This window comes from Haliotis asinina, chromosome 16 (genome assembly GCF_037392515.1).
Source record: "Haliotis asinina isolate JCU_RB_2024 chromosome 16, JCU_Hal_asi_v2, whole genome shotgun sequence".
NCBI lineage: Eukaryota > Metazoa > Mollusca > Gastropoda > Lepetellida > Haliotidae > Haliotis > Haliotis asinina.
Genome location: NC_090295.1, coordinates 42,112,319 through 42,134,887, shown reverse-complemented (window position 1 = coordinate 42,134,887; position 22,569 = coordinate 42,112,319). Strand labels below are relative to the sequence as shown.

The following is a 22,569-nucleotide window of genomic DNA, read 5'->3' as shown; positions in this document are numbered from 1 at the left end:
AAGAGCTGCTATGTCACCTACGTAAACTGACAAGTTAACACTGAAGATCATGTTGATGTTGTGCTCGTTAGCCAGGTTTCGGCAAGTGCTGAACGTGATATCACAAGTTGGTAACTTTTGACTACTTGTCAGTCAGTGAGGACCATGGGGTTTTCTCCAGCACGTTAGGGGGAAATATGTTCTAGCATGTTTGTTGGAACACACTTTGGAAACGTCTTGAAATAATGCACTAAACTGCAGTCTTGTAATGGTGAGGATAGCTGGTTGGTTTGTTGTTTACCGCCGCACTCAGCAGCATTCCCGCTATATGAAGGCGGACTGTAAAATTAATAATCGCGTCCGGGCCAGACAACCCAGTGGTAAATAGCATGAGCATCGACGCCATTGATATACGATGATATGTGTCAACCAAGTCAGCGAGCCTGACCACCCGATCCCATTTGTCGTCTCTTACGACAAGCTTCTTTACGGGTTCAAATGTTTCTAACCCGACGGCTGTTATGAATAGAACTGAAAAGCAGACTGATCTGCATCTCGATGGAACCACACTTTGTGAACTTTAAATACACGTGTTAGAGGACTGAATGTTACAATTGTCGTCGCAAACATATATTGTCCATGCACTAGTGTGAACACTACCGGTGAAGGTGAAGGCTATACTGGAAAACTGTCTCTAAGTGTAATAGTAACACATACAGTCCCCATCGCGCATACCACATGCGCAGTCAGTTTAAGGTTGACCCTAGCGGGTTAGTGAAGGGAAGATACATTAAAAAAGATCTGCTATTTTCGTCGCAAAGGGGCTCTTTGCACCTCGGTGAACAAAGTTTTGTAAGTTCTACCACAGCTTGACTAATTTCGAACCTAAGACAATTCAGCACTATTCAAAAGTCGAGTCGACCGTTACTGAAACACCAACAGTTGAACTACATTCCTGAGAAGTTCGCAAGCTGAACGGATGCTTGGAAATCAATAAAATATATTGAACAAATTTTGAACACAGACTGACACACTGACTCCCGGTCCCATACACAATCAGCCCATGTTCTCCAACCAGGAGTCACCAGACTGCCATATACGTGCTCTCTAAATTGATGTCACAATGCCACATCATCATGAAGAAACTAAATTGCAAGAACATTCTCAGAAGTGTGACGCTGGCACGTAATCGAAGACGTGTCACGTCAGTCAGAAGTCCCAGCCAATCAAAGCCGAGTACGAAAACGATGAAATATCAGGTAGGTAATTATTCTAATTTTGACCAAGACTTTGGGTATGGATACGACAGCGGCTGACCAATCACAGCATTCAGTTACTTGGAAGTTCATGATTCACAGTACCAGTGAACACCACAGTTGGAAGACTCAGTTTCATTCGAAACACACGCTGGATACAGACATGTCAGACAGATGCTGGACAATGTGGACACTTGTTTTGTACATCTGTATGGTCACCGTGCCTAGAGGAGCTGAGGCAACGTGCACCAATAAATATGAGTTCCGAGTTTCCGCTGATTTCTATAAGGACAAGAAGATAGATACTACCATAAGGCAACGAGGCAATAAGTCGACTTTGGTGGATTGTATGTTTTTCTGCAGCCGGGTGATAGTCAGCAACTTCTTCTACAACAGCTACACCAACGACTGCATCTGTGCAATGTCTTACCCTGGGAGTACGTTCCTGGTTCCCGCCCCGGGGTACAATCATTACAATGCACCAGGTGAGAATTCTCGATAAGTACACGCTACTGTTCCGCTGGCCTCTCAGCCATGATTCAGCTATATGACGTCATCAGCCTAAAACAATGGTATCCATTTTTTTATTGATTGGTAGGAAACGGTTCTAACCCAAAATCTCAAAAGGGACAGATTTTTAAAAAAACATCCACGCAATTATCTATTGCAGTTTATTATAACTGCATTAGCAATAGTCTATTGCGTCCAACTATTGCAATACTAATGCAATAGTTGTTCTCTCCTTGAATTGTCTTATTTGAAGTCATTTCCGAATGAATGTATAGTTCATGTGAAATGAAAACAAGTAGTTTCAGTCTCTCTTGATAAATGACAAGATAGCTGAGACCCAGATGATGTAATCAGTTAACACGTAACAGGGTTGGATAGCTCATATCAAGTGTACGCATCTGGTCCTTCCTGTACTTTGCGCTGCGCATTTGTCAAACGGATGTCAATTACTGAACTATCGATAGTCACACATACTATGGTTACATCGTAAAGACACTTCACAAAATGTTGTTTTTTAAAATAATGAATAATGTTTCTCTGATGATACATCTATGTATCCGAAATGGGATCCCTATCTTTCGACTGTGAAAAAACGTTACTTATCAAAACACACTCAAACCCATCCATTCTTCGTGCAAATGACGTTGGTGCCAAATCAGGTTTTGCACGTGTAGTCGATCAAGTGATCTTCTTCATTTGCACGTGTTTGCATTGGCCTTAAGAAATGTAAAACACTTTTAAACCACAGTTCTAACGGTACTTTAAATGCCACGATTGTCAAGTGTGCAACGTGAACGTGCCGTTGGCATGTTGCAAGCGGGACGATCAGTTATTGACGTCGCAAGAGCAATGGGATACAGCCGTCGTACTGTGCATGACTTGCGAGGTCGTCTACAACAAACTGGCACCACTTCTGATCGCCCATGGCCGGGTTGTCCACGTGTGACATCACGAACAGAAGACCGACAAATCGTCCTACGTCGCTTATGTGACAGATTTCTGTCCGCTCCACGTACCAGGGCTGAATATGTTTATAGGTCGAATGTCCTCACAGGCCATTCGACATCGGTTGCGGGCTGCCAATCTCCATTCTCTGCGTCCATATGGTGACTTGGCATTCTGTATACCCATGTTTTGGAACGGCGGTGTAGCCTAATGGAACTGATTGTGGCACTGTCAGTGTATCGAGTACATCACATATATGTCAGCAATGAAATAATAACAATTTAACCATCTTACCATCTCTTGTTATTTTACAGTGCCCTGAAGAAAGAATGTGAAGTTTCGTTTTTGACTCAGTATATTTGTACATCGATTAATTGCTATCGAAGACCCATCAAATGCAACCTATCGATAGTTCGATGCATCGTTACAATGCTAGTCAGTATGCGCTGCTAGTTAGACATACTACAAGCCAGTTAGACATACTACGTACGCAACCTTAGCCAGAATGCATGTTAGACGTGGTACCTACGTATGACAAACCACGCAAATCAGATGTTATACATATTAACACACGTCAGACGCAGGTAACGTGGTATGTACACTAACTGATAATACACGTAGGTAAGATGAAATGTACATTCACATACGATTGGTCAGATGATACGTACATTAACACACAATAGGTCACGTGATTTATGCCTCACCTCAGACATAAATGTCATTTTCTGATTGGCTAGGCGGTCTTCTGTCATTTTCAATGTACCCCTCTTGCAAGCGAGGTACATTTCAATGTACCCCGCTGCCAATGGCAACTCACTCGGTACTTCGTACTTCTTTGTCTCGATGATGTACCCTCGGTGACTGATGTTCCCTCGACGTTTGTTTATGTTGGTACCCTCGATGTTTATAAACAAACGTCGAGGGCACATCAACCCATGCCCCCTCGTGACCAGTGAACAAATTATAACGCCTCCGTCGTAGCTAGTGAACAACTTATAATGTATATCAACACATAGTAACTTAGACAATATGCACTTAACACACAATGTGTTACGTGATTTGTATATTAACACGCGATAGATTTGATGACATGTGCATTAACACACGATGGGTTGGGTGATATGTACATTAACATATGGTAGATCAGATGCCATGTACATTAGCATACATTAGGTCAGATGATATATACATTAACACACGACAGGTCAGATGGCATGTACATTAACACACCACAGGTTAGATGATTTGTACATTAACGCGATAGGTCAAATGACATGTGTACACAGAAGGTCAGATGATATATACATTAACACACGACAGGTCAGATGACATGTACATTAACACACGACAGATTAGATGATTTGCACACTAACGCGATAGGTCAAATGACATGTGTACACACTAGGTTAGATGATATACACATTGACATACGATAGGTGAAATGGTATGTACTTTGATACACAATTTGCCAGATAATATGTTACACCGTGTAAGACACGGTGGGTTATGTACATTAACATACGACACGTCAAACAACACGTGATAGGTGCAAGCTCAGAGGTACAATAGTGAGGATAAACACGTTCAGAAGAAACGGGCCCCGGATATGCAGGTTGAACTGAAGGCACAGCTTGAGCAATATATACGAAGCAAGTTTCAGCGTAGTGGTGTTTTTTCATAAGCTGAATACTAAGATCAACGATGACATAACAGCAAAGCAGATACTACGCAGAATATCCGAGATCAATCCACAACAGCAAACAAGCTGGGCTTGATGTGGTGGCTGGCAACAGAGTACACAAACACTGTGTTCCACATAAAACGAGGCGGCGGGGTGGCCCAGTAGTTACACCAAAGACCCGGGTTCGAATTCCCACATGAGTACATTTGCTTAGCCATTACTGATGTCTCTGATGGTGATGTTGCTGGAATGTTGTTAAAGGAAAACGTATTGTCGTCTCACTTGCTCACTCCTGATTAAACACCCTTGTCACATGCAAGGCCACCCAAGACGTCTTCACTGGTTCGTGTTAGTTTATTACTTCTTTTGTTTATAAAACCCCCTTTGAAAAGTTAATAAAATTGTGACGTGTTTATTACATGAACATTGTATGGATTGTAATTAAGTCGCGTACGTGGATAATAAATATTGATATATTGATACAGTGATATATTCTCTCGAGCATTTTTTACTTTCCGATGTTTGTAATGGGTTATCAATATACAGTGCCATTTGTAATTGGTTTTAAATTGGTTTTCTTCATTTATTCTTTAGGTCTTAAAGGAGAACTTTTGGTGCAAGCGATCAATGCGTCATCAGCACGATACGGGTAGGTTTTATTTGTAGTCCTTACAACTTGCCCAGTAGGGGATGACCAGGACATCAAATAATATTCGTAAACAAATTTGACATCAATGGTGCAGGATATGACACCCAGAGGATTTTAAAATTTTCGTGTTAAACTGTGATGTATTGTCCTGAAATGTCGACTCCACTTCATATTGTGTGCGTTTTCTGGACTCTAATCACTTACCCGAGTCATAAGCTTTAAATCAAAAGGCTTTAGCTAAGGACAGCCATTGACTCGTAAATAATTTTCAATTACATATGCAACGCCACACTCATACATACGAACTCACGCACACATACACGCGCATCAATGATCGCTCGCAATGGTACAACCCTCTTTCTAATCATGAATATAAGCCAGATTTAGTCAGCTGATATTTTGGAGTTTATTTCGGTTTTAGAGAGTGAGTGAGTTGGGTTTTACGCCGCACCCAGCTATATCCCAGCTATAATGAGGCGGTCTGTAAATAATCGAGTCTGGGCCAGAGAATCCAGTGATCAACAACATGAGCATCGATCTGCGCAACTGGGAACAAAGAGCATGTGTCCAGCAAGTCAGCGAGTCTGACCACCCGATCCCGTTAGTCGCCTGACGAGCATGGTCGCCTTTCATGGCAAACATGGCTTGCTGAAGGCCTATTCTACCCCGGGACCTTCACGGATCCATTTCGGTTTTAAAAGTGTTATATGACGAAGAAGGAAATTCGTAACGCGAAATCATGTTGTCCCCTGCGAGACAATGACACACCTTGATGCAGAGAAAAATAAACTTTGGGCAGCGACGTGACCCCGAGTTAAGGACAATATAGCTGTTGGGGCAGGCTGTGGCCAATTGATTTAGGGCTGTAACTACGCTGGGTCCGATGTATTTGTGTTGACGCAACATTGGGCCCAGTGATTCTGGACTGATCTGGGACTAATACCACGTTGTACCTGGGACTAATGCTACATTGGGCCCAGTGATTTTGGACTGATGTGGGACTAATACCACGTTGGACCTGGGACTAATGCAATTGGGCCAGTGATTTTGGACTGATGCTACGCTGGATCTAGTGATTTTGAACTGATACTATGTTGAGCCCAGTGATCTCGGACTGATGCCACGTTGGACACAGTGATCTGGTACTGGTGCCACATCGGACCCAGTGATCTGGGATTAATGTCACATTGGGCCAGTGATCTTGGACTGATGCCACATTGGGCCAAGTGTACTGATGTTACAAAGCTTTACTTCCCCAAACCGCCTGAGCAGATCATTACTGAAAAAACTCACGTTTAAAACAGGCAAACAACACTATGACACGTGAAATGCATGAACACTTTAGCGACACTATCTAGGTAAGGTATTTATTTTGAACACTGATAAAAGAGTAGTGGCATCTCTGTATTTATACTGACATTTCATGTCTCCATGATTAACATAAGTTCATAGTGAATGTTTTACTTCTTATCTTTTCAGGTTTGTTAGTGGAGGAGCACTTACTGGTTGGTATCCAGAAACGAATGACGAAGCTCCATGGGTTGAGGTAAATATTACTTTTAGAATTAAACGAATCCAGAGTTAAACGTAATAGTTACAGAGAATATCTAGACGAAACATCCTGAAATAATGACCAAAGTTTCTGTCACGAGGGCAAACCAGCCTTTGGCAGCATGTGTGAGGCAAATTTAACTGAAAGACCACGTGGAGCCACAAAATTACATATACGTGTAGTTTTGCAAGTTGTTAAATGTAGTGACATAATTAGTCAATACACTTTAAAATTTGACACTCTTTGTTAATGTATTGGAGCGTTATGTACAGTGTTCCCAGAAATTATTGAGAAAATCTTTGGTTTTTTTTCTAATGAAGCTAAGATTGGAAAAAGGGCTTTCACTATGCACTAAGCATACTAAATAAGGGAGACAACTCTTGAAGGCTTAGAAGGCAGCTCAATACGTCAAGAGTTATCTCCCTTGTCTGAGCAGACGGCTTCCTGTGTTGACATGGCAGAATTTACAGCAAGAGAGAAAAGAAAGCTCATTCTAGATGATTTTGAAAGGGGTGAGGCTGATGCTAAAGTGTTAGCTTGTAGACATGGTATTCCTCTGTCTACAGTATACAGAACTTTGAAGAATATTCAAACAGGAACCGGGATAGAGCACAAAGCAGGGGCAGGTCAGCCTAGGAAATTCAGTGTTGTGGATCGCCGAAGACTTGGGCAGATTGTGAGTAGGGGCAAACTGAAAAGTGTTGAGAACATCAGAAATGAAATGATTAGCAGAGGAAGTCCTCAGGTATGCAATGAAACAGTTAGGCAGGAATTACAGAGACTTAATTGGGTGAAAAAACGTGGAATTCCCTCGCCGTTGATGAAAGATGCACAAAAGGAAAAACGTTTAAACTGGTGTCGGGCTCATGAAAATGAAGATTGGGATAATGTTTTCTTTTCAGATGAAAGTTCTGTTTGGCTTTTCCCTAATTGTGTGAAAATTTGGACCAAAGATACTGTCAAACCTATCTACCAGCGACCAAAACATAGCCCGAAGTTTCACATGTGGGGTGGCATATCGGCTCGCGGAGTGACGCCATTGTGTGTTTTCACGGGAAGCTTGACAAAAGAAAGATACGTTGACATTCTAAATGGTCACCTTCTTCCGACAGCACAAACATTGTATGAAGATGATTGGATTTTCCAGCATGATAATGACCCAAAACACACTGTGCGTTACACAAAACAGTGGTTGTCGGGCGAAAATGTTCACGTTTTAGACTGGCCCAGTTACAGCCCAGACCTAAACCCAATTGAGAATGTGTGGGGAGTCATGAAGGACAGAATAAACCAAAAGGGACTGAGAAATATTGAAGATATGAAGGCCGAGGTGGTCCAATATTGGGATACCCTGTCACACGGTTACCTACAAACTTTGATGGGTAGTGTGTCTAGGCGTATTCAGGCATGCATTGCTGAGCGAGGAGGTCTAACAAAGTACTAAAACAAGACTGAGACTGTAAAAGGATGATGTTTTAACAGGTTTATGTAAGTAAAACGCCAGAAGTTAATAAACGTAATGAGTTACATGACGCAACATGATTCTCAATAATTTCTGGGAATACTATACATTTAGTGTTGTGGATTTGAACTTTTTATTGACATCATGTGTACAAAGTATTGACAGGTGCTCATATACGAGCAAGAATTGGTATTCAGCAGCCTTTGTCGTAACAGAACGGGATCGGGTAATCTGGTTTCCTGACATGGTTCATGCTCCTGTATCCAAAATGCATACATTGATGCTCATGATGTCAATCACTGTCATTTCGATTACTTGCAGATGAGTTTGTTAGCAGTGATGAAGAAATATGATGAAATTGGAACTGTTTAGGTATTAAAAAATATAAAATAAAATAAAATAAAAACAAACAACAACATGGTTGCCTCTTCAACAGGTTGGGCTTGGGAAGTTCATGTACTTTAGTGAGGTTCGCATCTCTTCCTCCAATGCCGCTGCCTTTACGGACGTCTGGTTTCGGGCGTCGGGCGGAAACTGGATACATACGTGGACAAAAAACGACAAGGAATCCTCTTCGCAGTCCTTCTTTTTCCCACATTGTCGGGTTGGTTATATATTGTAAATCTTGTTGAAACGCTTACCATTTTTTAAACTGATGATCGATGTAGGAAAGACAAATTGAATTGTTTTGCCTCTCACCGTGATATTTCTGGACGTTTGCTAAAACTACGCCGAGCCTGTTTGAACATACTCCGCGCTGAAAGGCTTGAACGCCTAAATAAATGTATATGTACTGTGGAATCTAGGAGACTAACATGGTCACAAGTTAATCAAGTCTACTATTTTGCCGTTCTGGGCCCTTATTCTCGAAACGTTCGTAGCCCTAAGAATTTCATCGTAGCCAATGTGTTAAGAATGGGCTTACGAACGTTTCGAGAATAGCTAGCCTGCTTCGGTTCGACAACATGAAATAAGAACCCAGATAGCATACGGACGTTGGTCCAACGTTGGCCCAATGTTTACCGAGGTTGGGGCAATGTCTGCCAATGTTGACTCAACTAGAAATGCTATCTGGGAAAGGGCAAATGAACCGATTAATAATTGCGGTTTTTATGAAGGTTTATATGTAAGTCGGAATGATCACGAATTCAATCTTTAAGGTTGGTTAATCGAACCGGTGTAGTGGAATTACTAAATTTATTTACTAACAGTTATTCAGTGGGCATGATTACGTCACAGTACATCGACTGTAATACAACCATGTGTACTCCCTCGACATTGTGCTGGGCAGGGTTACGTCATAGTGGATCGACTGTAATACAGCCTTGTGTACTCTCTCGATATTGTGCTGGGCATGATTACGTCACAGTACATCGACTGTAATACAGCTTTGTGTACTCCCTTGACATTGTGCTGAGCAGGGTTACGTCATAGTGGATCGACTGTAATACAGCCTTGTGTAGTTCCTCGAGATTGTGTTGGGCATGGGTACGTCACAGTACATCTACTGTAATACAACCTTGTGTACTCCCTTGACATTGTGCTGGGCAGGGTTACGTCATAGTGGATCGACTGTAATACAACCTTATTTAGTTCCTCGAGATTGTGTTGGGTAGTGGATCGACTGTAATGCAACCTTGTTTAGTTCCTCGAGATTGTGTTGGGCATGACTACGTAACAGTACATCGACTGTAATATATCCATGTGTTGGACATTGTGTTGGGCAGGGATACGTCACAGTGGATCGACTGTAATACAGCCTTGTGTAGTCCCTCGAGATTGTGTTGGGCATGATTACGTAACAGTACATCGACTGTAATACAGCCTTGTGTAGTTCCTCGAGATTGTGTTGGGCATGACTACGTCACAGTACATCGACTGTAATACAGCCTTGTGTAGTTCCTCGAGATTGTGTTGGGCAGGGTTACGTCACAGTACATCGACTGTAATACAACCTTGTGTAGTTCCTCGAGATTGTGTTGGGCAGGGTGACGTAACAGTACATCGACTGTAATACAGCCTTGTGTAGTTCCTCGAGATTGTGTTGGGCATGACTAGGTCACAGTACATCGACTGTAATACAGCCTTGTGTAGTTCCTCGAGATTGTGTTGGGCATGACTACGTCACAGTACATCGACTGTAATACAGCTTTGTGTAGTTCCTCGAGTTTGTGCTGGGCAGGGTTACGTCACAGTACATCGACTGTAATACAGCCTTGTGTAGTTCCTCGAGATTGTGTTGGGCAGGGTGACGTAACAGTACATCGACTGTAATACAGCCTTGTGTAGTTCCTCGAGATTGTGTTGGGCATGACTACGTCACAGTACATCGACTGTAATACAGCCTTGTGTAGTTCCTCGAGATTGTGTTGGGCAGGGTTACGTCACAGTACATCGACTGTAATACAGCCTTGTGTAGTTCCTCGAGATTGTGTTGGGCAGGGTTACGTCACAGTACATCGACTGTAATACAGCCTTGTGTAGTTCCTCGAGATTGTGTTGGGCAGGGTGACGTAACAGTACATCGACTGTAATACAGCCTTGTGTAGTTCCTCGAGATTGTGTTGGGCATGACTAGGTCACAGTACATCGACTGTAATACAGCCTTGTGTAGTTCCTCGAGATTGTGTTGGGCAGGGTTACGTCACAGTACATCGACTGTAATACAGCTTTGTGTAGTTCCTCGAGATTTTGTTGCGCATGACTAGGTAACAGTACATCGACTGTAATACAGCCTTGTGTAGTTCCTCGAGATTGTGTTGGGCAGGGTGACGTAACAGTACATCGACTGTAATACAGCCTTGTGTAGTTCCTCGAGATTATGTTGGGCATGACTAGGTAACAGTACATCGACTGTAATACAGCCTTGTGTAGTTCCTCGAGATTGTGTTGGGCATGACTACGTCACAGTACATCGACTGTAATACAGCCTTGTGTAGTTCCTCGAGATTATGTTGGGCATGACTAGGTAACAGTACATCGACTGTAATACAGCTTTGTGTAGTTCCTCGAGATTGTGTTGGGCAGGGTTACGTCACAGTACATCGACTGTAATACAGCCTTGTGTAGTTCCTCGAAATTGTGTTGGGCAGGGTTACGTCACAGTACATCGACTGTAATACAGCCTTGTGTAGTTCCTCGAGATTGTGTTGGGCAGGGTGACGTCACAGTACATCGACTGTAATACAGCCTTGTGTAGTTCCTCGAGATTGTGTTGGGCATGACTACGTAGCAGTACATCGACTGTAATACAGCCTTGTGTAGTTCCTCGAGATTGTGTTGGGCATGACTACGTCACAGTACATCGACTGTAATACAGCCTTGTGTAGTTCCTCGAGATTATGTTGGGCATGACTAGGTAACAGTACATCGACTGTAATACAGCCTTGTGTAGTTCCTCGAGATTGTGTTGGGCAGGGATACGTCACAGTACATCGACTGTAATACAGCCTTGTGTAGTTCCTCGAGATTGTGTTGGGCAGGGTGACGTCACAGTACATCGACTGTAATACAGCCTTGTGTAGTTCCTCGAGATTGTGTTGGGCAGGGTGACGTAACAGTACATCGACTGTAATACAGCCTTGTGTAGTTCCTCGAGATTGTGTTGGGCATGCCTACGTCACAGTACATCGACTGTAATACAGTCTTGTGTAGTTCCTCGAGATTGTGTTGGGCATGACTAGGTAACAGTACATCGACTGTAATACAGCCTTGTGTAGTTCCTCGAGATTGTGTTGGGCATGACTACGTAACAGTACATCGACTGTAATACAGCCTTGTGTAGTTCCTCGAGATTGTGTTGGGCAGGGTGACGTAACAGTACATCGACTGTAATACAGCCTTGTGTTGTTCCTCGAGATTGTGTTGGGCAGGGTGACGTCACAGTACATCGACTGTAATACAGCCTTGTGTAGTTCCTCGAGATTGTGTTGGGCATGACTAGGTAACAGTGCATCGACTGTAATACAGCCTTGTGTAGTTCCTCGAGATTGTGTTGGGCATGACTAGGTCACAGTACATCGACTGTAATACAGCCTTGTGTAGTTCCTCGAGATTGTGTTGGGCATGACTACGTCACAGTACATCGACTGTAATACAGCCTTGTGTAGTTCCTCGAGATTGTGTTGGGCATGACTACGTCACAGTACATCGACTGTAATACAGCTTTGTGTAGTTCCTCGAGTTTGTGCTGGGCAGGGTTACGTCACAGTGGATCGACTGCAATATACCCATGTGTAGTCCCTTGGGATTGTGTTGGGTGATAATTATGTCACAGTGCATAGACTGTAATGTAGCCAAGTAACATCTCAACCGTGATTAGGTTATTTCCTGGTAATAATACATAAGATTTGTCCTACTTTAGTGTTAACTTTGTTTCAGATGCTGAACGTTCGCACAGATGCAGTCAGAATAGGAACGAAGAAAGGCATATATGTCCAAATTTACAGTATACACGTGTATGGTCGGTTATAGAATATAACATTACACGTCGAGTATAACTGGATTAGTGTTCAAAGCGTCGTTAATACCAACTCTCTAACTCGAATCGCTATCCAGCTACTTCCAGCATGATCGTACGAGTTCGTCAGGAATGTCATGGAGGATTGAATAACTGTCCCTGACACAGTACTTACCATCCATTTACCTCCAGTTGAGAATGATAAATTGCAAACTATTTTAAAACCGGAAATAATTTATTAAATGTCAACAGAACACACCGCAATGGATATCCTGTATCCAGTAATATATGCTGTTTACTACATTTACATGGAAAGTTGTCCTGGAGACTGCCTGTTGATAGATGTACAATTTTTGGCATCCTGGGTGCAGGATGAAGAGCTGTCTGCACGTGCTGTCGTTAAACGTCACGGCTGCATGACAAGATGCGCCAATCAGTGATGTGAACCAGTTGCTGTTTTAGGTGTATGAAACCATTCTATGCCACACTTGGAACGAACTTCCAAAGATCCTGCCATGTCTGAAACAAGCTGATAAATGTTGTCCACCGATGGAGCCATAAGCCAGCACGTGTGGAACAAATCAATACTGTGTCGGATCGATGAATTGAAAATTATAAACGAAAAATATCAAGACAGACGTGTAGTCATTAAAATGTAAACAGCAAGATAGGCACTGCACTAACACTCTTAAAGCGATGCCCTGAAACAGAACACTATGGCTACAAAATTCAAACTATGACAAACTGAAAATACAAATGGAAAGGTGAAAATATGGTTGTGTTGATTCAACGATTTCGTAAAATGGTTCAGATGTCCTATTGGAAAGGGTTTGGAACAACACAGAACATTTATAACTTTCAGGTCACTATCCGTAATACATGAAGTTCAAGATACAATCTTATTACAAAAAATAGCCGTGGGACACATTGGCTATATTTATATACACACTAACTCAAAACAGGATAGTATTTGCTTGTCTAAAGGACCTGTAGTTTAGCAATGTAGAGAGCAGGGTTTACTTAACCTTGTAAGTACAAATTTGTTCGTACTTTTTGATAGAACACCGATATTTAACACGTTTTGTTTTTGTATCCGTTAAAGTAATCGTAAAATAAAAGTGCAATGTATTCAGTTATTCTGACATAGGTTACAGGTTCGTTCTATTATGGGTATATCATTATGGTGTGCTAATAAAAAGCCCACTGGGACAAAAGGCCCTAGGATAAAAACCCCTAGGTTAAATGCCCCCATAAAAAAGACAAAATCCCACCTATGTGGTAAAACCCCTTTTGAGTTATTCCATCAGCATATTCCATCAGCATATTCCATCTGGTAATCTGTGACATGAAAAGGCGACTCTGCTTGTCGTGAGAGGTGACTATCGGGATCGGGTGGTCAGGCTCGCTGACTTGGTTGACACATGTCATCGGTTCCCAATTGTGCAGATCGATGCTCATGTTGTCTGGTCCAGACTCGATTATTTCCAGACCGCCGCAATATAGCTGGAATATTGCTGACTTCGGCGTAAAACTAAACTCAGTCACTCACTGTGACATGATGTCCGAAATTTAATAAGTGAATACCAGTGGCTATTAGGGATCATTACGTGGAGTCGCGGTGGGTGCGGTGGGCGTGAGGTTCAGATCCTGTGAGGTTGGCGTGTCGGTATTGAGCCCACACGTGAGTGGGTGTAAAAACCTTGGAGTCAACTTTGTGTGTAGACTCTTTCCGTGTTGTCACAACTATAAGTGTGCAGTACACAACACTGTGCACTTAAAATAACCCACGAATCCGTTGGTATATGAACAGGTGGTGGCCACATGAATACGTGCATACATCTAATTGCGGGTACAGAAACATGCAGTAAACTTGGACAAAGTACTGTGACTATGTGACCAGTCCACCCAGCTGTGAATTGGGTACCTCGTTAGGATGAGAGAGCCACAATTTACTCGGTGCCACAATAAACTCGGTGCGCCTAGTGGCAGGAAGAGTTGTATACTCCCCACGGAGTTGACTTTGATAATACGATGTGACGCTGAGACGGACATCCAATGATCGAGGGAGACAAATACCAGCGCCTTCAGCAAGCAATAGTTGCATGGATATGTGCACTATTTGAATATCGTGTAATAAAAAATAATAATAATAAAATATGGTTCTAGAAAGAGCTTAGGGAAGTGAAGAGGGTTCAAGTTGAAGATATAACGCCTCTACTGCAGATAAAAGCTATTCAAGATAATTTTAGTAGTATTTTTGTGATTACGTTATCTGTTATTTGAAAAGGCACTGACAAGATCTGACAAATTATAAAAATGAAATTATATTAAAAAATGTGCATCAATACATATGCATATCTAAAGGATTCGAGTAGTCTTCTTGAAAGAAGTTGAAAGAACTTGTCCCCAATCCTTTTCACATTGTGAATAAAGTATGTGTAAACTAACTGGAGATATGTATATCATGCATGTATGTACACTGACGGACATTCTTATATTTCCTGACTTGGAATCATGAGGCACCATTTTGTATTTAATGTTATTTTGTCCACGTCCAGACAGATTTAAACTCTAAGCCTTTGGTCAAGTTCCATGTGTACACACGGTCGTTTGTGATATTTTCATTCTACATCTGAAATCCCTGACAGATTGCGTGATAAATTGCGAAGTAATTTTTATTTAATTGTGACCTGTTCAAGATATGTGGGAACGGGTTTTGATTAAGACCTGATATGTCAGTCACAGTGCTGAAAACACCTGTAAATGATTACTATAATAGTTTCGTGTGTTTATGTATATTGTTATATTTGAATAAAAGATGCTGTACATCATTTCGGTCTTTGATTCCTGATTCGTAATGAAAACAAAATCATGAATGACTCGTTCTCAAAATGTGTTGCAAATGGTAGGCAGATATTGTCCGAGACAGTGCTTGAAACACAATCGATCGTAAAATCACTAGTAACCATTGGTTTATCGCTCACTCACTCACTCACTGACTGACTCACTGACTGACTCACTCACTCACCCTATGACTCTATGAACTAGAGGTGATACTATTCAGTAAGTGTTGCATCTACCCCAAATACAAATTAAACCTTTGTCAGGTGAAAAAACACACTCGAGAAATAGGACGAACATATTGCTTGAATTGTTACTGACAATACCTTGACTTATGATTGACAATTCCTCATATACATTCATTATTTAGCCTTAAGTCTGGGTTGGAAAAACAAGTAAGGAGATATTGGAATCGCGTCTGTATTGTTGCAGCAATAAGTATACATTAAGTATGCAGCATTAAGTATAGAAGTCGATATATCGACCTTCTTACAAAGCCACGCTGGGGTAATTCTCCTCATTTAATCAGTTCAAACAACTCATTAGGTGTGGTGTGCCCAGCGTCAAATTAGCTATGTTTATTAAGTAAAACCTGATTTCACAAAGGATACAGGAATTGTTGAGACACAGTTCTTTATTCGTGGATTTATGAACACACCACTTTTTGTATTAAACTTTCCATAAAACGATATTGAACCGACTTTATGGACAACTTCTTTTATTTCGTGAGTGCGACGTTTTAATACAGATTCTGAACTGTTGTCAAGCAGGAATAATATATGACGAGGAGATCTATTTATACTAAATGGAACAAAGAAAACAACAACATTATTTAGACAACTAGCTAGCCAGAGAGCTAATGAAGCTAGTGAGTAAACAAAGTGTCTCTGTGTGCGTGCATGCACGCGTGCGTGCGTGCGTGTGTAAGGCAAGGAGGTGAAAGTCAAGGAGTTCAAATAGAGACGATGTATATACAATAGACTGGGCTTGGTTAGGAGTGCATCCTAAGTGGTTGGATTGAAGTATCCTTCGAATCTGAATGGAAACGGCGCCCTGAAGAATTTATTTCGCTTGTTCAACATCGAACTTCCCAAACTCCCAAAATGCCACCGAACATGTTATTCCTGCAGAACGTACAAGACAAACCATTAAACTCCCCACGAACTATCCAATTCCTCTTGAGGTATCCAGACCGTAATATATTAAACTCCCCATGAATTATCCAGTTCATCTTCGGGTGCTCCGTCTGTACAATATTAAGCTCTCCATTACGTACTCAATTCATCTTAAATGTGCAATTCTGATCGCATTAAAACTGCCCACAAAACTATCCAATTCATCGAAAGGTGTCCATTCCGTAACGTCTTAAACACAGTTCATCATGTATGAAACTTATCTAAAGCTACCTCCTTACAACTGTGGCATCTCAACATATTTCCTCAACAAGCACATCGTCGTTCGATGTTAAGTATTGCTCCCCCTGGTGCGCCACAAATCTTCGATCGAGTGTTCGAATCCTGATTCGTAAATTTTATGTTTATGATTTTGTCATAGTCATCCCACTGCAAAAGTGTGCCCGCAGGTTTCACAAATGTGAATGTTTAAGACCTACTTGGACATTTCTCTCGTATTTAGCTAATATGCCCAGCCTTACTGGATTTATTCACGAGATTTATTTCAGGTCATTGTAAATGGCAGCAAATCGACAGAGGTATTGTCTTTCCAAACGTCCAGGTATGGTTCTTGAAAATCCGTCAAAGCGCCTGAAATTACACAAGAAGTATGTCAGTGTCCCTCCAGTAATTGGTTGTTGATATTGCACGTACCCTGCTGATAACAAGGATGTATGGCAGTTTTGTCAGTGGATGTGTGTCAAAGACCCATCGATTGGTCTGTTTGTTATATTACGCCACTACATTCTTTGAACAAAAGCAATATTGCTTTATGGCGATATCAGACAAACAGGCTTCATAGGTGGTCAAAAGACTTTCAGGTACTCAGTTCTGGGGCCTTAGAAGTTCGTGTTTTATTCAAAGCATTGCGAAAGCAAATCACGCCAAATGTGACAAAGGGCTCAAACACAGAGACAAGATATTGTGGGGTGGCATAACTGGGAAGTATATATATTATAATTCATATAATGAATTATACCTGTGTCCTCTGTTCACCGACAGCAACACTTGTCACGCACAGATCTACCTGTCTATAACACTCGAACCTACCTGTCACACTAAAACCTACCTGTCACGCTCAAACCTAGCTGTTACACTCAAATCTACCTGTCACACTCAAACCTACATGTTATACTCAAACCTACCTCTCACATTCAAACCAAACTGTCACACTCAAACCTACATATCACACATCACACAAAAACCTACCTGCCCCACTCAAACCTACATATCACACCCAAAAGGACACTCGAGCCTACATGTCACATATCTACCTTTCACAATCAACCTATGTGTTAGTCTCAAGCCAACAGATATCGTACTCAAGCCAGTTTCACGTCATACACCAATCAGCTTTCAAGAGTGATTACTGTACAAACAACTATGGTCATAAGGTAGTGCAAGTAGTGATGCACTCTCAAAACATTCAATAAGTCAATATTTCATATCACTATCGGAATAACTCCGATATATCTGCCATTTTTTCAACCTAATATTAAAAGTTCCCCAACTTCACTTTTTGCGCGCGCGCACACACACACACACACACACACACACACACACACACACACGTTATGGTGTCTAACGTTGGTCCATGCCACACAAAACCTTGTTACACACAGACCGTCTCATCCAGTGTGTGTGTGCGTGCGTGCGTGTTTTGCGTGTTTGTGTTTGTTTGTTTGCGCTGTGGTTATTAGTGGTGGTGTAGGTGTGGGTTCTCGCCCAACACGGATTTATATTTTAGCAATATTCCAGCAATATCCCAGCAACATCACTGCGGGAAACACCAGAAAATGGGCTTCACACATTGTATCCATGTAGGGACTCGAACCCCGGTCTTCGGCGTGACGAGCAAACGCTTTAACCACTAGGCTACCCCATCGCCTCGCAAGCCATTGTACCATTTGGACGACATAGTAAGCATTATTAATAACTCGCTTTCAAAAGTTAATGTACGGGCTTTGGAAACAGGAAGGAATAAAATTTGTAGTTAGGGTACCACGAGCAGCTCCAACACAAGGAAACATTATCCATTTTATGAATTTTCTTTTCAAAACTATTTTCGAATAGATTATCTGTTTAAACACTAAAAAAAGTAAGGTTACATTTTTCGCACAGGAAAGAAACTATGCGGTATAGGATGATACTGTAATGCTAAAGCCTCTTCACTGTTCATGCCACAGTCAGAATTCAGATGCCAGTTCACAGATGAATATTCTTCAAAGAGTGATGGAATAGTTCCAATCGTCAAATGAAGAAGTGAGTGACTTTACTTTTACGCCGCACTGAGCAATATTCCAGTAATGTGGTGACGGTTTGAATAATCCGAGTCTGGACCACACAATCCAGTGATCAACAGCACTGGGCATCGATTTACTTCACTGACATACGATGACTTGTGTTGACTTAGTCAGCTAACCTGACCCCCCGATCCCGTTAGTCAACTCTTACACAAGCATGGGTTACTGAAGATCTAACTCGGATCTTTACGGGTCTCACAGGTGAAAGATACATAATATGAATCAACTTGGCGACCTGTCGCTACAACCCATACACAAGCACAGTAAGAGTACACTCAACGTCCAGTTCACTTACTACCATTCAAATACTATATCTACTGGGTATCGACATTGCGAACACACGTTAATCCTGTCCAAAGGAAAGTGAGTGACTCTAGGGTTACACCGCTTTTTGAAGGCCTTCCAGCAAATGGGGAATTGGAACACCAAAATTGCACTTCACACGTTGTACATATGTGGGGAATCGAACCCGCGTCTTCGGCTTGACGAGCGAACGCTTTAACCACAGGCTAGCCCGCCGTCCCTGAGAAAAGTGACAAGTATAAACAAGAGTATAACAAGAACTTTGATCTGTCACGACACTTAAGAATCACGAACCTGTGTAGCCATGATACGAAACATAGTGTTACCTTAAGCGACATCACAGAAACATCTGTTAGCAGAAACTTTCCTAAACCTAGGGAGGTTTTGAAATCTTTTAAAAAGTCATTAGCCCTAAAATCACAATGAAAAGTGGTGCATAGTCCCCAGTCAGCTGATCCTGTACAAGATTTTGGACATAATAAACTCAGTCCCCATGGTGGTCAGTGATTCAGTGTGGTTTAACGCCGCTTTTATCAATATTTCAGCAGGGCGGGGAATACCAAATTATGGGCTTCACATATAGTAGCCATGTGAGGATTCGAACCCACGTCTTCGGCGTGACAAGCGATCGCTTTAACCACAGAGGACATATCCACACGACATACGTGTTTCACAAGTCCTCCTAAACTCCCAGATACACACGTTCCCTTGCAACATGTACGATGCCATGTTCTCCAAATAGTCACCCTTATAGCATTGATTTTACTTGCGAGGTATTTCCGTAATCACTCATTTATCAAACTCAGATAAACCTGAATTCCTATTCCAATAGTATATTAATGAAGACGGGATTCTCACTACAATGACGACAATGCCGGAATTTGAACGGTTATAGATAACAGACTTTAACATGTACACAACTATGACCTATTTTGGTTGAACTTCTCGTTTCGCAACCACCCTGTAAAGGATTGGGGATAATCCTGATGTTACAAGCAGAGTTCATATCCTGCTATATTTTTAAAACAAATACATATACGATTGAACTGTTATTAAAAGTGAGCGAGTTTAGTTTTACACCGCACTAAGCAATATTCCAGCTATATGGCAGCGGTCTGGAAATAATCGAGTCTGGACCAGACAATCCAGTGATCAACAACATGAGTATCGATCTGCGCAATTGGGAACCGATGTGTCAACCAAGTCAGCGAGCCTGACCACCCGATCCCGATAGTCGCCTTTTACGACAAGCAGAGTCGCCTTTTATGGTAAGCAGGGGTTGCTGAAGGCTTATTCTACCCCGGGACCTTCACGGGTCGAATATTGATTAAAAAGTTAGAAGAGTTCACATGTGGTTTTCCAAGACACACATATAAATACTCCAGTTCTTCTAGACCTGGCCACAACAAAATAACAAATAAACAAATTTCTCGGCAGTGAACCTGCTTTATCAGGACTATAGGTTCAGAATTAAGAGAACCTGAAATGGAGCCAATAGCCTCTGGAAATGCTGTGATCCTTCCTGTTCCGCTACCATCAATACCATTGATGACCACGTACACAGACATTCACAACCACCCATCTAATCCAGCTTCATGTCGGGACGTATGAGAAAAGTCTCCAGAACCAAGCCTCAGCAGAGACCATATACCGTTCTGCTACTTCGGAGATAGTACATTCCACATCTGTCCTACACTATTCCATCAGCTGCACTCTATTCATGATGCCGATACTTTTTAATATACTTTAATATTTTCATTCAAACTTATTATGTCAATGAGTATGAAAATATATATAGCATGTAAAAATCACGGCTGTTCAAATTAGACATTAAACCAACATTATTTTTACGGCATGTATTTATGTACGGAAAAAAAAATAAATTGTAATAGAGATTTTACTTGCTTGCTCTACTTACTAGTATATCTCCCCATAAATGTATGAACTACCACCGCTACCACTGTTGTTCTGTCAATTAAAAAGCCTGGCTACACCTCTAACTCTAAACAAAAGGTGTGGCAAACCGAGACTACACCATTAGGGCATCCGGAGAGGGACAAGTACCGCCCCCGCGTTGCATGCCTACTTCAGCTTGGTTGGGCGTTGTTTTACTGTCGCACTCAGCAACATTCCAACTATATGGCGGTCTGTACACACGCAAGTCTGGACCAGACAGTCAGTGATCAACAGTATGAGCATCGATTTGCGCAATGGGAAACCGATGACTTGTGTCGACCAGGTCAGCTAGCCTATAACCGACCGATCCCGTTAGTCGCCTTTGACTAGCATGGGTTGCCGAAGGCCAGTTCAGTCTAAGTACCTTTCGTTACACTCCACTACTGAGTCTCAGTGGTGGAGTGTAACGAAGTACACCGAGACTAAGTTTACTTAGTCTGAAGGCAAATTCCTACTTCTACTTCTACTTCTAACCAACTACTATGTTGGTATTAAGTGAATTTGCTCTTTTGAACGGCGTTTGTTTTATCAAGCTGACATTCATTTTAAGGGGATTGCATATTAAGGTACTCGTACTACCCAACCCCCCTACATGCCCCGACGAGAATGTAAGCATGGGATGCCAGTTTAAACTATTAGTAACAATCAACACACTTCGTCCCATGATTACGACAAAACTCATCATCTGTTGATGACAAAAAAAAAAAACCCAAACCAACCAACCAACCAACCCACTTATCTGGAGATGCTTTGTAGACGGTTCGTTCCGTAACTGTTCATTCTTGACCTGGTTCCTAGTTCAGAAAAAGGAGGGCCGTTTGTAGGTAACAAAGTATTTATTATTTGACGGTGGGACGTGACGATAGAGATTCTTATACTGACAGGTAAGACTGAAGTTACCATATGAGATTTAACATACGCTGTCCAACATGATGCGTTTCGCACACGTAAGTACGCCAACGGGGACAGAGAGTTAGTTTTACGCCGCACTCAGCAATATTCCAGCCATATGGCGGCGGTCTGTAAATAATCGAGTCGGCACCAGACATTCCTGTTATCAACAGCATGAGTATCAGTCTGCGCAATTGGGAACCGATCATGTGCCAACCAAGTCAGCAAGCCTGACCACCCGATCCCATTAGTCGCCTTTTACGACAAGCACGGTCGCCTGTTACAGCAAGCATGGGCTGTTGATGATCTATTCTACCTCGGACCTTCACCGGTCCAATGTATCTGAACATGCTAATTGAGTCATGTTTTCTTTCCTTTTTTGAGCAATCGACAGCCTACTTTTTATCACAAGGTTGGTTTTATCTGTGTCTCCAACACATTTCATCTGCACTATACCAGCTCGTTTCACGTCATGATTAAGTTCAACTTTAGACATCGGGAAATTTATGTTTCTAATATACTCTAGCCATCCTTTAAAGATAAGAAATTTGCAATTACATTTTGCGCAATTTGCGAAAAAAAAATCCCAGAGAACTAAACGTTTTTTCCC

General features: G+C 41.8%; 1 protein-coding gene across 1 annotated transcript; it reads left to right on the top strand.

Annotated features, from left to right (window-relative positions):
- The first annotated feature begins 1,398 nt into the window (after positions 1 to 1,398).
- On the top strand, positions 1,399 to 13,054 carry LOC137267787 (uncharacterized). The gene is made up of 5 exons (XM_067802229.1): positions 1,399 to 1,720; positions 4,966 to 5,020; positions 6,500 to 6,566; positions 8,471 to 8,638; positions 12,956 to 13,054. Exons 1-5 carry the CDS (start codon positions 1,399 to 1,401, stop codon positions 13,052 to 13,054), a joined length of 711 nt encoding a protein of 236 aa, XP_067658330.1.
- The last annotated feature ends 9,515 nt before the right edge of the window (positions 13,055 to 22,569 follow it).

What these genes read in the sequence shown, in the direction of transcription:
- LOC137267787 (XM_067802229.1), top strand. Translation starts at nt 1,399, where the DNA reads ATGTCAGACAGATGCTGGACAATGTGGACACTTGTTTTGTACATCTGT. An exon ending in GCGTCATCAGCACGATACGG is followed by an intron (nt 5,021 to 6,499) that starts GTAGGTTTTATT and finishes TTATCTTTTCAG; the next exon opens with GTTTGTTAGTGGAGGAGCAC. An exon ending in ACGAAGCTCCATGGGTTGAG is followed by an intron (nt 6,567 to 8,470) that starts GTAAATATTACT and finishes CCTCTTCAACAG; the next exon opens with GTTGGGCTTGGGAAGTTCAT.